The 20944-nt window shown below is 38.6% G+C and overlaps 1 protein-coding gene and 1 long non-coding RNA gene across 6 annotated transcripts in view; one reads left to right on the plus strand and one right to left on the minus strand.

The window, feature by feature from the left end:
- LOC309626839 overlaps positions 1-20944 on the plus strand; it is a 35026-nt gene that overhangs the window by 12438 nt on the left and 1644 nt on the right. For 2 of the 3 annotated variants that reach the window (XR_014243422.1, XR_014243423.1), the window contains one exon: positions 20697-20767. This is a non-coding gene — a long non-coding RNA (uncharacterized lncRNA). The remainder of the gene's footprint in view (positions 1-20696; positions 20768-20944) is intronic. The other variant, XR_014243424.1, reaches the window with a different exon arrangement.
- Positions 1-20944, minus strand: part of NEDD4 (NEDD4 E3 ubiquitin protein ligase) — a 146432-nt gene that overhangs the window by 6238 nt on the left and 119250 nt on the right. For all 3 annotated transcript variants that reach the window (XM_082388004.1, XM_082388003.1, XM_082388005.1), the window contains 9 exons: positions 17663-17892; positions 16798-16919; positions 16637-16707; positions 9594-9689; positions 9159-9232; positions 8813-8873; positions 5970-6029; positions 5777-5884; positions 5026-5122 (listed from right to left, as the gene is read on the minus strand). In XM_082388004.1, coding sequence (XP_082244130.1) covers positions 5026-5122; positions 5777-5884; positions 5970-6029; positions 8813-8873; positions 9159-9232; positions 9594-9689; positions 16637-16707; positions 16798-16919; positions 17663-17892 — 919 coding nt within the window. The remainder of the gene's footprint in view (positions 1-5025; positions 5123-5776; positions 5885-5969; positions 6030-8812; positions 8874-9158; positions 9233-9593; positions 9690-16636; positions 16708-16797; positions 16920-17662; positions 17893-20944) is intronic.

Below are 20944 nucleotides of genomic sequence, written 5' to 3' on the forward strand. Positions count from 1 at the left end.
CATAGGAGCACCTCAATACATAGGGCAAATGCTAACAACCATAAAAGGGGAAATTGACAGTAACGCAATAATATTAGGGGACTTTAACACCCCACTTTCACCAATGGACAGATGATCCAAAATGAAAATAAATAAGGAAACACAAACTTTAAATGACACATTAAACAAGATGGACTTAATTGATATTTATAGGACATTCCACCCCAAAACAACAGAATACACTTTCTTCTCAAGTACTAATGGAACATACTTCAGGATAGATCATATCTTGGGTCACAAATCAAGCCTTGGTAAATTTAAGAAAATTGAAATCATATCAAGTATCTTTTCCGACCACAATACTATAGGACTAGATATCAATTACAGGAAAAAAACGGTAAAAAATACAAATACATGGAGACTAATCAATACTCTACTAAATAACCAAGAGATCACTGAAGAAATCAAAGAGGAAATCAAAAAATATCTATAAATAAATGACAATGAAAACACGACGACCCAAAACCTATGGGATGCAGCAAAAGCAGTTCTAAGAGAGAAGTTTATAGCAATACAATCCTACCTCAAGAAACAAGAAAAATCTCAAATAAACAACCTAACCTTACACCTAAAGCAATTAGAGAAAGAAGAACAAAAAACCCCACAAAGTTAGCAGAAGGAAAGAAATCATAAAGACCAGATCAGAAATAAATGAAAAAGAAATGAAGGAAACAATAGCAAAGATCAATAAAACTAAAAGCTGGTTCTTTGAGAAGATAAACAAAATTGATAAACCACTAGCCAGACACAGAATTAAAAATGAAAGAGGAGAAGTAACAACTGACACTGCAGAAATACAAAGGATCATGAGAGATTACTACAAGCAAGTATATGCCAATAAAATGTACAACCTGGAAGAAATGGACAAATTTTTAGAAAAGCACAACCTTCTGAGACTGAACCAGGAAGAAATAGAAAATAGAAACAGACCAATCACAAGCACTGAAATTGAAACTGTGATTAAAAATCTTCCAACAGGGCTTCCCTGGTGGCGCAGTGGTTGAGAGTCTGCCTGCCAATGCAGGGGACACGGGTTCGAGCCCTGGTCTGGGAAGATCCCACATGCCGGGGAGCAACTGGGCCCGTGAGCCTCAACTGCTGAACCTGCGCGTCTGGAGCCTGTGCTCCGCAACAGGAGAGGCCGCGATAGTGAGAGGCCCGTGCACCGCAATGAAGAGTGACCCCCGCTTGCCGCAACTAGAGAAAGCCCTCGCACAGAAATGAAGACCCAACACAGCTAAAATAAATAAATAAATAAATTTAAAAAATCTTCCAACAAACAAAAGGCCAGGACCAGATGGCTTCACAGGTGAATTCTATCAAACATTTAGAGAAGAGCTAACACCCATCCTTCTCAAACGCTTCCAAAAAATTGCAGAGGAAGGAACACTCCCAAACTCATTCTATGAGGCCACCATCTCTCTGACACCAAAACCAGACAAAGATACTCAAAAAAAGAAAATTACAGACCAGTATCACTGATGAATACAGATGCAAAAATCCTCAACAAAATACTAGCAAACAGAATCCAACAACTCATTAAAAGGATCATACACCATGATCAAGTGGGGTTTATCCCAGGGATGCAAGGACTTTTCAGTATATGCAAATCAATCAGTGTGATACACCATAATAACAAATTGAAGGATAAAAACCATATGATCATCTCAATAGATGCAGAGAAAGCTTTCGACAAAATTCAACACCCATTTATGATAAAAACTCTCCAGAAAGTGGGCGTAGAGGGAACCTACCTCAACATAATAAAGGCCATATATGACAAACCTACAGCAAACATCATTCTCAGTGGTGAAAAACTTAAACCATTTCCTCTAAGATCAGGAACAAGACAAGAATGTCCACTCTTGCCACTATTATTCAACATAGTTTTGGAAGTCCTAGCCATGGCAATCAGAGGAGAAAAAGAAATAAAAGGAATACAAATTGGAAAAGAAGAAGTGAAACTGTCACTGTTTGCAGATGACATGATACTATACATAGAGAATACTAAAGATGCTACCAGAAAACTACTAGAGCTAACAATGAATTTGGTAAAGTAGCAGGATATAAAATTAATGCACAGACATCTCTTGCATTCCTATACACTAATGATGAAAAATCTGAAAGAGAAATCAAGGAAACACTCCCATTTACCATTGCAACAAAAAGAATAAAATACCTAGGAATAAACCTACCTAAGGAGACAAAAGACCTGTATGCAGAAAACTATAAGACACTGATGAAAGAAATTAAAGATGATAAAAACAGATGGTGAGATATACCATGTTCTTGGATGGGAAGAGTCAACATTGTGAAAATGACTCTACTATCCAAAGCAATGTACAGATTCAGTGCAATCTCTATCAAACTACTAATGGCATTTTTCAGAGAACTAGAACAAAAAATGTCACAATCTGTATGGAAACACAAAAGACCCCGAATAGCCAAAGCAATCCTGAGAAAGAAAAACGGAGCTGGAGGAATTAGTCTCCCTGACTTCAGACTATACTACAAAGCTACAGTAATCAAGACAGTATGATACTGACACAAAAACAGAAATATAGCTCAATGGAACAGGATAGAAAGCCCAAAGATAAACCCACACACATATGGTCACCTTATCTTTCATAAAGGAGGCAAGAGTATACAATGGAGAAAAGACAGCCTCTTCAATAAGTGGTGCTGGGAAAACTGGACAGCTACATGTAAAAGAATGAAATTAAAACACTCTGTAACATCATACAAAACAATAAACTCAAAATGGATTAAAGACCTAAATTTAAGACCAGACACTATAAAACTCTTAGAGGAGAACATAGGTAGAACACTCTATGACATAAATCACAGCAAGATCCTTTGTGACCCACCTCCTAGGGAAAGGGAAATAAAAACAAAAATAAACAAATGGGACCTAATGAAACTTAAAAGCTTTTGCACAGCAAAGGAAACCATAAACAAGATGAAAAGACAACCCTCAGAATGGGAGAAAATATTTGCAAACGAAGCAACTGACAAAGGATTAATCTCCAAAATATACAAGCAGCTCATGCAGCTCAATATCAAAAAAACAAACAACCCAATCCAAAAATGGGCAGAAGACCTAAATAGACATTTCTCCAGAGAAGATATACAGATTGCCAACAAACACATGAGAGGATGCTCAACATCACTAATTATTAGAGAAATGCAAATCAAAACTACGATGAGGTATCACCTCACACCAGTCAGAATGGCCATCATCAAAAAATCTACAAACAATAAATGCTGGAGAAGGTGTGGAGAAAAGGGAACCCCCTTGCACTGTTGGTGGGAATGTAAATTGATACAGCCACTTTGAAGAACTGTATGGAAGTTCCTTAAAAAGTTAAAAATAGAATTACCATATGACCTAGCAATCCCACTACTGGGCATATGCCCTGAGAAAACCATAATTTAAAAAGAGTCATGTACCACAATGTTCACTGCAGCACTAGTTACAATAGCCATGACATGGAAGCAACCTAAGTGTCCATCATCAGATGAATGGATAAAGAAGATGTGGCACATATATACAATGGAATATTACTCAGCCATAAAAAGAAACAAAATTGATTTATTTGTAGTGGGGTGGATGGACCTAGAGTCTGTCATACAGAGTGAAGTAAGTCAGAAAGAGAAAAACAAATACTGTATGCTAACACATATATATGGAATCTAAAAAAAAAAAAGGTTCTGAAGAACCTAGGGGCAGGACAGGAATAAAGATGCAGACGTAGAGAATCGACTTGAGGACTTGCGGAGGGGGAAGGGTAAGCTGGGATGAAGTGAGAGAGTAGCATGGACATATATACACCACCAAATGTAAAATAGCTAGCTAGTGGGAAGCAGCCGCATAGCACAGGGAGATCAGCTCGGTGCTTTGTGACCACCTAGAGGGGTGGGATAGGGAGGGTGGGAGGGAGACGCAAGAGGGAGGGGATATGGGGATATAGGTATACGTATAGCTGATTCACTTTGTGATACAGCAGAAACTAACACACCATTGTAAAGGAATTATACTCCAATAAAGATGTTAAAAAAAATGTAACATACTTTTTATTGGCTAGATAATACTGTACTGTAATATTAACATTCTGAAGCAACTTCTACTTCTTTTGTAAGCCCTTAAGAATTTGAATTTATATTCTAACACTAATAACTCTGGACCTGTGTGTGGGATATCTCCCCCAAATTCCAAAAAATTCATGATATCAGTGGATGGCTGTAGGCCTGGGCTGCATAAAAGAGGGCAGTGGATCTAGAGATGGAAGGGGTGTTTGCCCTGCTTAATTGGATTTGTCTTTCCAATGAGCACATTGGTGAGCAGCAAAGCTCTTGTCTCAGCCTTCCTACTGGGAATGGTTACTCTAGGTGGAGAAGTGGCAGCTGCTTGACAGGTTCTGCAAACAGATATAAATGAAGCTTAACAAGGAAACCAGGTTTACCAAGGAGGGGACAGTAGGGCTCCAATCTTGGCTATACTCTCTCTGAAAGATTTGTTCTTCTTGGTATCTTTAAAAGCAAGTAAATGTCATTCCAATAAACAGAATATTTAACTTCATTTAGTCCGTTCTTTCCCCCAAATGTATTCTACTATGATACTCTCTGTGTTTTGTTGTACGCTTATTAACACCCTGTGGAACTTTACACGCTGCCTGCCCTAAACCATCACACTACAGGCAATGCTTTTTTTGTAATGGAATGCAGGGTGGGAATCAAATTTAAAATTCAAGAGTGGGAAGTAACTTGAGTCATTTCATGTTTCCAGTTTTCTCCTTTGCTATCTGATTAGAAGGTGTACATATATTTTGACCTACTTCAGTGTATCTAATTATAATCATTTTAAAATCTTAATTTTTTTAATTAAGCTAAATATTTGTATAAATGATAGAAGCCTGAAGACTAGTCAGCCATGAAGAAGACAACTGGCATAAGCTCCATCTTTTAATGATCTACGGAAATCCTTACCATACAGTTCAGCAAATCCATTCATAGGCACACGGGATGTGCCAGTGACAAACTGAAGTAATCGTATTCTTTTTTCTGAGTCCATCATTACAACAGCCTGCAAAAGATAAAAGCAGCACTTAGGAACATCACTGGAAAAAACCGGTAACAAAACTATCCTGAAAAATATGCTATCAGAATTTAGTTAGAGCATTAATGATCACTTATGAAATTTGCATGTTTCTTTTAGTTCAAGTTGTGCTTATGGGTGGTTCATGAAGTTCTTGAAACTTCATTTCCAAGGCTACATGGTAACTCTTTAGAGTGGGATTATAGCCTAATAAAGTGACAAAATTTCCTCTCAGGTGTGACTCACGGCTTTTAAAAAATTGTTATTTACTGGTATTATTGAGTAGCATACACATCTCTGTATAAGATGGAAAATCACATTCCAAGGAGCCATGCAGGAGTCCCAGAGAATACACTGCAGGTTATTACAAGTTCCCTTGAAGAGTCCCAACTTTAGTAAGGAATCAAGTGCCTATCTCAGCCGTCACTACCACTTACTACATTCTGCACATTTTACTTATCTAAAAATATGTATGGAGGTTGGAACCATATCCAGAAGGTAAACGTATACAGTACAAAATCAAAGATAATTTTGGCAGGGCTATATATATTTTTTGTCTTATCTCTATGTGATCCACTAGTATAGTTAAATATGATTGAATCTACTGAAAAGTAATTTATGAAAATAGAAGCTTTCCATTACCTTCCAAAACCACTGGATGACTTGATGATTTACACTGTAGCCATTTTTGTACTTTGTGTGTTCTCTCCAGTCATTCACATCGACATCTCCCAAGCCACACATCAGAAGCTACGTAATAAGAAATGTCAAACTGTAGACATGAAGAATAATTGGAACAAAAGTCCTGTTTTAAGATAAGAACAATATTTCTTACCTCTAGTTCATTTTCATCAAAAATTTTGATAAGATCCTGTGGTATCAGTTCAAAAAATCCCTAGTAGAAAGAATATATTTAAAACCCTGGTCAGTGGGGTCAATGGACAATCCCATACTTCGTCTTCTTCCACTACACATTCATGGGCTCTTAACTGACATTTCAGTGTTGGCAAGAAAGTATACATGTCTGTTCTCTCACTGATTCCTCAAAGTGGCTATTTTAAAACTTCCCCACAATTTTTAAGTCTCCTCCTCCTCCTCCATGTCACCCCTTCTTTACAGCAGATAATTTCTACTTGAGAGAGAAAATAGAGGCAATTCTGCAGGATGGAATTCCCTCAACCTTCTGCATCCCCATGTACCAACCAGCACCAACATCCACGAGGGCCTCCTCCCCACTGCTGTGGAGAGAGGGACCACTTCCTCTCTGTGCTTCATCTGCTTCGTCAAGGATGTCATCACTAAACCTTTACTAGCTCACTCTTTTTTTTAATTTATTTATTTATGGCTGTGTTGGGTCTTCGTTTCTGTGCGAGGGCTTTCTCTAGTTGTGGCAAGTGGGGGCCACTCTTCATCGCGGTGCACGGGCCTCTCACTATCGCGGCCTCTCTTGTTGCGGAGCACAGGCTCCAGACGCGCAGGCTCAGTAATTGTGGCTCACAGGCCTAGTTGCTCCGCGGCATGTGGGATCTTCCCAGACCAGGGCTCGAACCCGTGTCCCCTGCATTGGCAGGCAGATTCTTAACCACTGCGCCACCAGGGAAGCCCTACTAGCTCACTCTTGATGCATCTAAATTTGTTCAAGCCTTATCTACCTTAAAAACAAAACAAGAAAGCAAGCCCCTCTTTCTGCTCTCCACGTTCCGGACAGTGTTACTACGCATTTCCAAATCCCCTTGCTCACCCCCATCTATCCCTCAACCACTGCAATCTGACCTCTTCATCAATGCTTCCCTGAAGGTGTCCTGGAGAAACTCAAAGACAGCTTTGCAGCTACATCTAATACATGCTTTTTAGTTCCCTATCTTATTTGACTTCTCTGCACTACGATATTGTTGACAACACCTTTGTTCTTGAAACTCTGCTGTTGTTGATGGTTTTCCTCCTATGTCTCTGTCTGCCTTTGCTGATTTCCTTTGATGTCTCCATTTCTCCTGTCTGTTCCTTAAATGTTGGTGTTCCCACATCCCTGCGTGTGGCATCCACTTTCACCATTCTTACTGTTCTTTTGAATTTTCCATCTTGTCTAGTCCACACCTCCACTACACACATGCAGAGGATCCCCAGATCTCTATCCTTTAAATCACCCTAAGCTATAGATCTACCTTCCTGAGAGCCACTCACGTGCACACACAGCTTTCTTCCCACTGTCCTTACCATTTCTCCCCGGGATTACTGCAGCACTTTCCCAACTAGCCTCTGCGGCTCGTCTTGCCCTCTCTAGCTCACTACATACCACTTCCAGAATGATCTGACCAAAATGTATCAATACATTGAATCCTGGTGTTCAATTGTTAATAGCCTTTAATGCCACCTTCTTCCCTCACTGAACTTCAGAGAAAACTCCAAACAAACAGGGCCCTCATCATCTGGTTCTTCCCATCTCTCCAGGCTTAATTTCACCTCTTGCATCCTCTTATCCAGTACAGCAATTGCTTGTATTCTCTCTAACGTGTGCCCAGTCTGTCTACTGCCACACTTCACAGGTGCTGCCCCCTCTGCTTAGAATTGCATTTCCTCTTCCTCTGTGGCTGGCCCGTCCCTTGAGCCCTCCCCTCCCCTGCCTCCACCTCTCTCTGCCCTGGTTTCTACCTCTCTTCTCTGCTCACCTAGTACTGCAGGCTTCCCTCTGTCCATTTCCCCCTTTAGAGTCTCTGCTCCTTGACAGCAGGACCTATGTCTTTTTGCCTCTCGCATAGCACCAGACACAGTCAGTGCTCAGTGTTGAATAAATGAAAAAGTATGTGATAAATAGTTAACAGAAGACTTTTAGTTAGCTTAGGAAATGAATGCCCTGACAACAGCCTAAATGTCTATCAATTGGGAAGTTTAAATAACTTATGAATTTAGAGTATGAATAAAAGGCAGCCACAAAGAAAGGTCACTATATATCTTGACATGTAAAGACCTCCAATAAGTATTTGATAAGAGAAGAAAGTGAGTCACAAACCAACATGTATGATGTGACCCCATTTAGGAAAAGAAACAAATAATATATTCCACCATCCCTCTAGCACTCTTGTTCCTTTGTTCACCTAAGGTTACTTAAGGTGAGGGGAGTGGGACTGGGAAAGGTGAGGGGGATCCATGTTAAGGAGGACTGTTTATTGCATGGATTTCTTTTTTTTTTTTTTTTAAAAGCCTTTTAAATTTTATTTATTTATTTATTTATGGCTGTGTTGGGTCTTCGTTTCTGTGCGAGGGCTTTCTCTAGTTGCGGCAAGTGGGGGCCACTCTTCATCGCGGTGCGCGGGCCTCTCACCATCGCGGCCTCTCTGGTTGCGGAGCACAGGCTCCAGACGCGCAGGCTCAGTAATTGTGGCTCACGGGCCTAGTTGCTCCGCGGCATGTGGGATCTTCCCAGACCAGGGCTCGAACCCGTGTCCCCTGCACTGGCAGGTGGATTCTCAACCACTGCGCCACCAGGGAAGCCCACATGGATTTCTTGAATGATTGCGTTTTAACTCAACATCTATTCATTTAATATTTTGTCAGTATGAAAATTAATTTAAAATGGTTTTAAAAAGTCATATACTACTTTTTCTCCGACATGATAAGGACCAATATTTAAAACTTACGGACTGTACTTTGAAATTATAGAAGAGGAAACAAAATAAATACCTCTTTAAAAGCAGCCATTTGCTTCTGGATTCGGTTTACAAATCGCCATTGTATTACAAGACTAAAAGAAACAAAACATTTCATCTTTTTCACAGGAAACAAGAAAAAGTGTTAAGGTACATGTATTCTGGTTAGAAACAAAAAATAAAGACTAGCTAAGCCCAAGGCAAAAACTGAACATGAGTGAGTAATATGACATGGTTACAGAAAGAAAAAAAGAACATTGAGGCTCTGACTCTGGGCTAAGAGAAAGAAGGTACAAAGAGTCTTCCCAGAAAGAAGTATAAAATTATTTCCAATAAAGAATTTACTAAATAGAGTAAAATACTTACAACAAAATACTTACTAAATATATTCCTTTTTGTTCTTATTGGTGACGACTATTTCTGATCCGCCGTTTTTCAACTCATGTTGATGGGTCTAAAATTAAGCATGATACATTGATATGTTATTTTAGTGAAAAAAATTAAGTATACATATGATAGTTATACCAGAAACCTGGTGTTTTAAATTAAATCCATTCAAAAGCTAAGAAAACTTGAAATATTAGTTTTACTAAAATAAATATGGAATGAGTCCAATGTTAAAGAAGCAGAAATTCTTTCTGAGAGACAGCTTTCGTTACTGGAAAATAAATTTAAAAATAGAGTGCAGAAATATGTTGAATATATGCATTATTTAACATCTAAACTTAAGTTATAACATTTTACTTAAGTTATTAAACGTAAGTTCTAAAGTTCCACAATTTATGTACCATTTTAATTAATCAAAATTTACAAACCTGTCCAAAAAGTTCTTCATCTATGACAAACCGGAGGTCCAGTTCTGTTGGATCGTTTTCAAGAATCCATCTTAGTGAATTGTAATACTCACTATCCTAAATGGGAAAGATTGCATATTTAAAATTTGTATATAGAAAGAAGATACCTGAATCTGCAGAGAAAGTATGCTGACGGTCTGAATAATTGGACAAAAGATGAAAAGGTCAGTTGGACATCTTTTACACACACACAAGTATTACAAAGAGTTGAATGACCAGTAAGTATAAGTGCATATATCAATAGCGTGGTGCCTGCTTAAAAGTTTCGAAGTCTATCTCTGTTTGGAAGTAGTGGAGGTACAGACTTTATTATCCAGTTAAAGGGTCAGTTTTGACATGAATCCTAACTGCCATGGATACTCAGGAGCACTCAACACCTGTTTCACATGGCTGGTGAGACTGTGTTTGAAGCGTTTAAGCAGCTCTGAGAAGGCTGTTATTTATACCTGGCCAAAGTGGAAGAAAAATCTCAAATTAAATACAAAACTTCAGTTAACCAATGCCAATAACTGTGCAATTTTATGATTTACGAAGAATTATACTGTTCACACGAATAACATGTCACAAAAATGGCACTTGGTAATACGGACGAGGTCTTGGAATCCATGTGTTCACACACTGTGTGATGCTATTCAGTGTAGGTTACAAAGTTATAGTCAAGGATTTAATCCTTGGATTTCTGTTTCTTTTTTTAATTTTAAAATTTTATTTATTTATTTTATACAGCAGGTTGTTATTAGTTATCCATTTTATACATATCAGTGTATACATGTCAATCCCAATCTCCCAATTCATCACACCACCCCCCACCCCCCACTTTCCCCCCTTGGTGTCCATACGTTTGTTCTCTACATCTGTGTCTCAATTTCTGCCCTGCAAACCGGTTCAACTGTACCATTTTTCTAGGTTCCACATATATGCGTTAATATACGATATTTGTTTTTCTCTTTCTTACTTCACTCTGTATGACAGTCTCTAGATTCATCCACGTCTCTACAAATGACCCAATTTCGTTCCTTTTTATGGCTGAGTAATATTCCATTGTATATATGTACCACATCTTCTTTATCCATTCGTCTGTCGATGGGCATTTAGGTTGCTTCCATGTCCTGCCTATTGTAAATTGTGCTGCAGTGAACATTGGGGTGCATGTGTCTTTTTGAATTATGGTTTTCTCTGGGTGTATGCCCAGTAGTGGGATTGCTGGGTCATATGGTAATTCTATTTTTAGTTTTTTAAGGAACCTCCATACTGTTCTCCATACTGCCTATATCAATTTACATTCCCACCAACAGTGCAAGAGGGTTCCCTTTTCCCCACACCCTCTCCAGCATTTGTTGTTTGTAGATTTTCTGATGATGCCCATTCTAACTGGTGTGAGGTGATACCTCATTGTAGTCTTGATTTGCATTTCTCTAATAATTAGAGATGTTGAGCAACTTTTCATGTGCTTCTTGGCCATCTGTATGTCTTCTTTGGAGAAATGTCTATTTAGGTCTTCTGCCCATTTTTTGATTGGATTGTTTGTTTTTTTAATATTGAGCTGCATGAGCTGTTTCTATATTTTGGAGATTAATCCTTTGTCTGTTGATTCATTTGGAAATATTTTCTTCTATTCTAAGGGTTGTCTTTTCGTCTTGTTTGTAGTTTCCTTTGCTTTGCAAAAGCTTTTAAATTTCATTAGGTCCCATTTGTTTATTTTTGTTTTTATTTCCATTACTCTAGGAGGTGGATCAAAAAGGATCTTGCTGTGATTTATGTCAAAGAGCATTCTTCCTATGTTTTCCTCTAAGAGTTTTATAGTGTCCAGCCTTACATTTAGGTCTTGAATCCATTTTGAGTTTATTTTTGTGTATGATGTTACGGAGTGTTCTAATTTCATTCTTTCACATGTAGCTGTCCCGTTTTCCCAGCACCACTTATTGAAGACTGTCTTTTCTCCATTGTATATCCTTGCCTCCTTTGTCATAGATTAGTTGACCATAGGTGTGTGGGTTTATCTCTGGGCTTTCTATCCTGTTCCATTGATCTATATTTCTGTTTTTGTGCCAGTATCATACTCTCTTGATTACTGTAGCTTTGTAGTATAGTCTGAAGTCCGGGAGTCTGATTCCTCCAGCTCCGTTTTTTTCCCTCAAGACTGCTTTGGCTATTCGAGGTCTTTTGTGTCTCCATACAAATTTTAAGATATTTTGTTCTAGTTGTGTAAAAAATGCCACTGGTAATTTGATAGGGATTGCATTGAATCTGTAGATTGCTTTGGGTAGTATAGTCATTTTCACAATATTAATTCTTCCAATCCAAAAACATGGTATATCTCTCGATCTGTTTGTATCATCTTTAATTTCTTTCAACAGTCTTATAGTTTTCTGCATACAGCTCTTTTGTCTCCTTAGGTAGGTTTATTCCTAGGTATTTTATTCTTTTTGTTGCAAAGGTAAATGGGCGTGTTTCCTTAATTTCTCTTTCAGATTTTTCATCATTAGTGTATAGGAATGCAAGAGATTTCTGTGCATTAATTTTGTATCCTGCAACTTTACCAAATTCATTGATTAGCTCTAATAGTTTTCTGGTGGCATCTTTAGGATTCCCTATGTATAGTATCATGTCATCTGCAAACATTGACAGTTTCACTTCTTCTTTTCCAATTTGTATTCCTTTTATTTCTTTTTCTCCTCTGACTGCCGTGGCTAGGACTTCCAAAACTGTGTTGAATAATAGTGGCAAGAGTGGACATGCTTGTCTTGTTCCTGATCTTAGAGGAAATGCTTTCAGTTTTTCACCATTGAGAATGATGTTTGCTGTGGGTTTGTCATATATGGCCTTTATTATGTTGAGGTAGGTTCCCTCTATGCCCACTTTCTGGAGAGTTTTTATCATAAATGGATGTTGAATTCTGTCAAAAGCTTTTTCTGCATCTATTGAGATGATCATATGGTTTTTATCCTTCAATTTGTTAATACAGTGTATCACATTGATTGATTTGCGTATATTGAAGAATCCTTGCATCCCTGGGATAAATCCCACTTGATCATGGTGTATGATCCTTTTAACATGTTGTTGGATTCTGTTTGCTAGTATTTTGTTGAGGATTTTTGCATCTATATTCATCAGTTTTACTGGTCTGTAATTTTCTTTTTTTGTAGTATCTTTGTCTGGTTTTGGTATCAGGGTGATGGTGGCCTCGTAGAATGAGTTTGGGAGTGTTCCTTCCTCTGAAATATTTTGGAAGAGTTTGAGAAGGATGGGTGTTAGCTCTTCTCTAAATGTTTGATAGAATTCACCTGTGAAGCCGTCTGGGCCTGAACTTTTTTTGTTGGAAGATTTTAAATCACAGTTTAAATTTTATTACTTGTGATTGGTCTGTTCATATTTTCTATTTCTTCCTGGTTCAGTCTTGGAAGGTTCTACTTTTCTAAGAATTTGTCCATTTCTTCCAGGTTGTCCATTTTATTGGCATAGAGTTGTTTGTAGTAGTCTCTTAGGATGCTTTGTATTTCTGCAGTGTCTGTTGTAACTTCTCCTTTTTCATTTCTTGATTTGAGTCCTCTCCATCTTTTTCTTGATGAGTCTGGCTAATGGTTTATCAATTTTGTTTATCTTCTCAAAGAACCAGCTTTTAGTTTTATTGATCTCTGCTATTGTTTTCTTTGTTTCTATTTCATTTATTTCTGCTCTGCTCTTTATGATTTGTTTCCTTCTGCAAATTTTGGGTCTTGTTTGTTCTTCTTTGTCTAGTTCCTTTAGGTGTAAGGTTAGATTGTTTATTTGAGATTTTTAGGCTGTATAGCTATAAACTTCCCTTTTAAAACTGCTTTTGCTGCATCCCATAGGTTTTGGATCATCGTGTTTTCATTGTCATTTGTCTCTAGGTATTTTTTGATTTCCTCTTTTATTTCTTCAGTGATCTCTTGGTTATTTAGTAACGTATTGTTTAGCCTCCATGTGTTTGTGTTTTTTACGTTTTTTTCCCCTGTAATTGATTTCTAATCTGATAGTGTTGTGGTCAGAAAAGATGCTTGATATGATTTCAGTTTTCTTGAATTTACTGAGGTTTGATTTGTGATCCAAGGTGTGATCTATCCTGGAGAATGGTCCATGCACACTTGAGAAGAAAGTGTAATCTGCTGTTTTTGGATGGCATGTCCTATAAATATCAATTAAATCTATCTGGTCTATTGTGTCATTTAAAGCTTGTGTTTCCTTTTTAATGTTCTGTTTGGATGATCTGTCCATTGGTGTAAGTGAGGTGTTAAAGTCCCCCACTATTATTGTGTTATTGTCGATTTCCTTTTATAGCTGTTAGCAGTTGCCTTATGTATTGAGGTGCTCCTGTGTTGGGTGCATATATATTTATAATTGTTATATCTTCTTCTTGGATTGATCCCTTGATCACTGTGTAGTGTCCTTCCTTGTCTCTTGTAACATTCTTTGTTTTAAAGTCTATTTTATCTGATATGAGTATTGCTACTCCAGCTTTCTTTTGATTTCCATTTGCAGGGATTATCTTTTTCCATCCCCTCACTTTCAGTCTCTATGTGTCCCTAGGTCTGAAGTGGGTCTCTTGTAGACAGCATATAGATGGGTCTTGTTTTTGTATCCATTCAGCAAGCCTGTGTCTTTTGGCTGGAGCATTTAATCCATTCACGTTTAAGGTAATTATCAATATCTATGTTCCTATGACCATTTTCTTAATTGTTATGAGTTTGTTTTTGTAGGTCCTTGTCTTCTCTTGTGTTTCCCACTTAGAGAAGTTCCTTTAGCATTTGTTGTAGAGCTGGTTTGGTGGTGCTGAATTCTCTTAGCTTTTGCTTGTCTGTAAAGCTTTTGATTTCTCCATTGAATCTGACTGAGATCCTTGCCGGGTAGAGTAATCTTGGTTGTAGGTTCTTCCCTTTCATCACTTTAAGTGTATCATGCCACTCCCTTCTGGCTTGTAGAGTTTCTGCTGAGAAATCAGCTGTTAACCTTATGGGAGTTCCCTTGTATGTTATTTGTCATTTTTCCCTTGTTGCTTTCAATAGTTTTTCTGTGTCTTTAATTTTTGCCAGTTTGATTACTATGTGTCTCAGCATGTTTCTCCTTTGGTTTATACTGCCTGGGACTCTCTGTGCTTCCTGGACTTGGGTGGCTATTTCCTTTCCCATGTTAGGGAAGTTTTCGACTATAATCTCTTCAAATATTTTCTCAGGTCCTTTCTCTCTCTCTTCTCCTTCTGGGACCCCTATAATGCAAATGTTGTTGCGTTTAATGTTGTCCCAGAGGTCTCTTAGGCTGTCTTCATTTCTTTTCATTCTTTTTTCTTTATTCTGTTCCGCAGCAGTGAATTCCAACATTCTGTCTTCCAGGTCACTTATCCGTTCTTCTCCCTCAGTTATTGTGCTATTGATTCCTTCTAGTGTATTTTTCATTTCAGTTACTGTATTGTTCATCTCTGTTTTGTTTATTCTTTAATTCTTCTCGGTGTTTGTTCTTTAATTCTTCTAGTTCTTTGTTAAACATTTCTTACATCTTCTCGTTCTTTGCCTCCATTCTTTTTCCAAGGTCCTGGATCATCTTCACTATCATTATTCTGAATTCTTTTTCTGGAAGGTTGCCTATCTCCACTTCATTTTCTGGGGTTTTATCTTGTTCCTCTATCTGGTACATAGCCCTCTGCCTTTTCATCTTGTCCATCTTTCAGTGAATGTAGTTTTTGTTCCACAGGCTGCAGGATTGTAGTTCTTCTTGCTTCTGCTGTCTGCCCTCTGGTGGATGAGGCTATCTAAGAGGCTTGTACAAGTTTCCTGATGGGAGGGACTGGTGGTGGGTAGAGCTGGCTGTTGCTCTGGTGGGCAGAGCTCAGTAGAACTTTAATCTGCTTGTCTGCTGATGGGTGGGGCTGGGTTCCCTCCCTGTTGGTTGTTTGGCCTGAGGTGACCCAGCACTGGAGCCTACCCGGGCTCTTTGGTGGGGCTAATGGTGGACTCTGGGAGAGCTCACGCCAAGGAGTACTTCCCAGATCTTCTGCTGCCAGTGTCCTTGTCCTCACGGTGAGACACAGCCATCCCCCACCTCTGCAGGAGACCCTCCAACACTAGCAGGTAGGTCTGGTTCAGTCTCCTATGGGGTCACTGCTCCTTCCCCTGGGTCCCGATGCACAAACTACTTTGTGTGTGCCCTCCAAGAGTGGAGTCTCTGTTTACCCCAGTCCTGTCAAAGTCCTGCAATCAGATCCCACTAGCCTTCAAAGTGTGATTCTCTAGGAAGTCCTCCTCCCGTTGCCGGAACCCCAGGTTGGGAAGCCTGATGTAGGGCTCAGAACCTTCACTCCAGTGGGTGGACTTCTGTGGTATAAGTGTTCTCCAGTTTGTGAGTCACCCACCCAGCAGTTATGGGATTTGATTTTATTGTGATTGTGCCCCTCCTACTGTCTCATTACAGCTTCTCCTTTGTCTTTGGATGTGGGGTATCTTTTTTGGTGAGTTCCAGTGTCTTCCTGTTGATGCTTGTTCAGCAGTTAGTTGTGATTCTGGTGCTCTCCTGCAAGCCAATCTTTTTATCGGGTTTCTGTTTCTTTGTAGTAGCTTAATCTCAAGGCCTTGCTTTTGGGCTGCCATTTTGAAAACATATGCCATTCATCACAAATAATCACAATTCAAATACTGATGCAAGAGATGCATAAAATTGATGTATAACATGTTGAAGTATTTAGGGAGACGTTTACTGATATATGCAACTTTCTTTGAAATGCATCAAGAAACAAGATGGATTGACGGATGGGGGTGTGGACAAGTGAGTATAGATAAAAAGCCAATTGTGGAATCTGGGTGGTGGATACGCACATAGCCATTGTAAAATTTTTTCAATTTCATTGTATGTTAGAAAATTTTCATAATAAAATGTTGGGGAAAATGTTCATTTGTATTGTGGAACATCTATTGATTTTTTTCATTATTAAAAGGTAAGCCTGTAAAATATTCAGTTGCCTGTTATATCATACTTTATAAGTGAAAAAGACATACCACTGATTCCATATCATGAAGTGTTATTGGCTTGTGCAGCATCATCTTGTAAAATGGTCGGATGAAAAAGCCTTGTAAAAAATCAAATATATTCAAAATGATTACCAAGTGAAAGAAATCAGATAATTACATTAAAAAAAAGTTTTATGCTTAATACTAACCATCCAACAGTTTGCCATGATAAACTGCCATCCCAGCTACCCGGCCAATAAACTTGAAGTAAGAGAGGTGATCTTCATTACACAATCCAGAGTTGGGATTTATCTGTAGGGTATAATTATCCCTGTAAAGATAACCACATTTAAATGTTCCTTTCTGTATTTCACACAAAAATTTTAATATGACAAATAACTGTAAATCATCTCCCTCTTTTCAGAGTTGTTTACCTCTGTTAGAATCATATTAGACCATTGGATTTAATGGTTTTAAAAATAGTCATTTTGGTCAAAAGGTGGAAACAATCCAAAATGTTATTGAAAGATAAATGGATAAACAAAATGTGGCATATACACATAACGGGATATTATATAGCCTTCAAAAAGAAGGAAATTCTACCACATGCTGCTACATGGATAAAACCTTGAAGACATTATGCTAATGAAGTCAGTTACAAAAAGACAAATACTCTATGATTCTACTTATGTGAGGTACTGACAAGAGTCAAATTCATAGAGACAGAAAGTAGAATGGTTAATGCCAGGGAATGGGGGAGATAGTGTTTAAAGGGTACAGAGTTTCAGTTTGGGAATGATGAAAAAGTTCTGCAGATGGATGGTGGTGATGGTTACACAACAATGAATGTATTGTACTTAATGCCACTGAACTATATACTGAAAATGATAAAAATGGTAAATTTTATGTTATGTATATTTCACCACAATTTAAAAAAGTTATTTCTGAAACAACATTAGTTACAGTCTCCCTTTTCTGACACATTGTGATGTACATTTTCCTTGCATCATATCACTCTGTTACTTTCAAAACAGTGATTTTCTTTCTGTATACAGTCATTGTAAAGGTACTTACGTAGCAGAATATTCAAACAACCCATAATAAGGGTTAAACATTTCCTTCGAAATCAGAAAGAACCATTCTCTGGCGACTCCTCCATAATCTAGTCCCTTTTCGCCATCAAACTCAATCCATAGTCTAGCCTTGAGGAAGTCTGCTCTCTTGACCCCCATAATTCTCCTGTAAGAGTCCTCAAGGACAGTTGCACGGCGAAGTTTCATTTCAAATTTGTTTGGAATGTCATTCTGAAAACCCAGAGAAGAGAGACTAATGGTTTAAATCAATTCAACAAGACGACACATTTCTCTCATGAACATTATAAAATTCATTGTATTCTACCCTGTCCCCACGATCCTTTTTCGGGGAAAACAGGACTAGGTATATTGTCTGTATTTCCTCCACAGTATGAAAGAACTCATCCATTTTCTCTAGTCACTTAATTACATAGACTTCTGATTTTCACATCTGAAGAAGCAGCTACTGATGGTGGTAATAAGGCTCACGTGAAGGCACTTCAGGAACCGTCCTTTCCGTCTTAAGATCCAATGAAGAAGACCATTCTGTGACCTGCAGTCAGTCTGTCCACTGCCTGCTACTTGTCTGCCTGTTGGCTCAGGGTTCTTCCCCGCCCTCCACTTTTCCTCCTTGGAGCCTGCCCGCTTCACTCGTTAACAGGTGCTAACATTTACAGACTGTGCCAGTACTGTTCCCAGCGTTTTAATAGGTTAACTCATTTACTCCTCATAGTAACACTATGAAGAAGCTACTATTATTGTCTTCATTTTATGGATGAAGAAACTAAAGATACAAGTTAAGAAAGTCTTAGCTCCTGAGTCTCTGTTCTTAGTGAATGAGCTCCGTTGCCTCACTCATCCTTTGAACATACTTTGCTTATATGACAAATGTAGATAACTAGGCTTTTAGGCAGACCTTGTTGTAAATTACATAGAAATATATCTGAATATTTTATTCTTGAGTGCTTTGTGTGCAACGTTCAAGTGGAAACCATGAAAAGAAAACATACTATAAATATTCTGTCACTTCAAAAAGAGGGTTAGCTCTAAGGGAAAAAAAAATCAATTTCACTATCAATATATTTAAGAAAAGTGGAAAGCCCTATAGAAACATAATAATACAAGCAGTTTATATAAGTGATATAAGCATAACATAATCAGTTTCCTCTGCTGCTTATGAAATTTAAAAAAGTGGTAAGATTGGAGAAAAGGAATTTTAGAATTTTAGGCACTAGGCAAACAGTGCAGGTGACTCAGCAAGCATTTACTGAAGGCCCGCTCTGGGCTAGGCCCATGCTAGGTAGGTATCGCAGTGGGGCCAGAGATGGGAGGAGAAGGGAGTAAAAACATGGCATAAGAAGATGTGGTCACTTTCTCAAGGAGTTTATAATTTGGTGTGTGTGTGAGAAACAAATGTAAATGTTACTAATTCTGAGATTTAAAATAGAAATAGAAGCAAAGTTCTGTGGGCAAAAAGACTGAGCTATTAATTGCAAGTGAGACAATCAAGGGGGCTTCAAGAGGGGAAGGGAGAGAGGGACTGAGGAACAGCATGCAGGAAGGGTCTAAGCCATTTGACAGCTGGACGGTACAGAAGGAGGAAGGGAGGGAGAGGAGGGATTAGAGTGCAAGAAGGTACAGAAGCAGTCTGAGGCCACAGTGTAGACAGCGTGAAGGCTGACCAGGAAGAGCTGCTGAGCAGGAAGCCACAGGATCGGACTGGTGGGTTCTCAGAGGCTGATGGCGTCAAGTGTGAAGGGTGTTTTTAAGGAGAGACAAGAGGCATGCTGGTCAGTGAAAGACCCCTGACACAGACGGTGTGAGAGAAGACGAATGGACCATGTGAGTGAGCAGTGGCAACGAAGAGAGGGCTGAAGGAGAAATTTCCACATCTGAGCTGAGTGGTGAACCATGCATGGGTTCTAGAGTCAGTGGACCCTGTGTTCAAGTCCCGGCTTCACCTCACACATCTTTTCGAAGGCTTAATTTCCTTACCTATAAAATAGGGACAGTAACAATATCGACCCTCAGGGAGCTGTTTCAGGACTTACTAGGATAACGCATTTCTTGCGCTGACACGATACCAGGCATGCAGTGATCTCAGTAATGATCAGCCACCCTTATTCCTAACTAATGAGATGTTAAGGATGAGGCAGAGGAAAAGGATAAAGACAGCTCAAAACTTTGGAGCACTGATTTAGATAGTTTCATCTCCATCTTGCTCTTTTGCTGTGATGTGTCCAGATAGGGATTTTATTTTTTAAATCCTGCTTGGGACATTTTGTTAAACTGAGGATTCAGATTCTCAGCCTCTTCCTCAGGCTCTCCAGTCTCTCTTTCTGGAACAGCTTCATGCTTCTTAAGCTTTCTTTCATAATTTTAATCTTTTTATATATCTTTGTTGCATTCTGGGTAATTTCTTCTCTTAATCACCAATCTGATATGTCAGGTGGCTTAAGAGCATGGACTCTGGCGCTAGACCACTTGGTTTGTTTCTGGCTTTGCCACTAACAACCATGGAACTTGATCACATTGCCTAATTTCTCTGAGCCTCAGTTTCCTCAGATCTAAAATGTGATAAAAATAGTCCCTTCCTTGTAGAGTTATTGTAGAGATTACACGTAGATAATACATGTAACTTGTTAAGAAAAATGCCTGGTATGGAGTGAGAGATCAATAAATATTACTGCTTTCATTATGGTTTTTGTGTTCTGTGACCTGTTGCCTCAACAACCATTAGATACTGTAACATGCTTATAAGTGTTCAGACTGGCAAATGGAGAAGCTAGTGCTTCTATTCCACCCGTACACTGTCATTAAGAATGAAAATATTTACCAGACAAGTAACTCAAAATAGGCTTAAAATCCCAAATAATTTTAAGAAGTAGAAAACAAATTTCCAGAGTGATTTTAACATAAAATTATTATTGAAAATGAGTTTAAAACATTGATGACATTTTAGGACTTTATTCAGGCATAAAATATTTGCACTAAAAATCTATCATATTTCATTTTTTTTTTTTTGTTAAATTTAGGATGAGAAAATCTGTGGAAGCAGACCCACCATCTTGAATCTGGAAAAGCAGGCTTCAGGCTTGGAAGGCAAGTAAGTGTAACCCAATAGAGCCACCTAGTGGCAGTACTCCTAAACTGCAGGGCAAGGGGAAAAGCAGGAGCAAATTAGAAAGGCATTAAAAAATGGTCATCACCTTCACAGATATAGAGAACAAATTAGTGGTTACCAGGGGGAGAGGGAAGGGGGGAGGGGCAATACAGAGGTTGT

The sequence above is a fragment of the Balaenoptera borealis genome, assembly GCF_965194805.1.
Source record: "Balaenoptera borealis genome assembly, chromosome: 3".
In the NCBI taxonomy this organism is placed as follows: domain Eukaryota; kingdom Metazoa; phylum Chordata; class Mammalia; order Artiodactyla; family Balaenopteridae; genus Balaenoptera; species Balaenoptera borealis.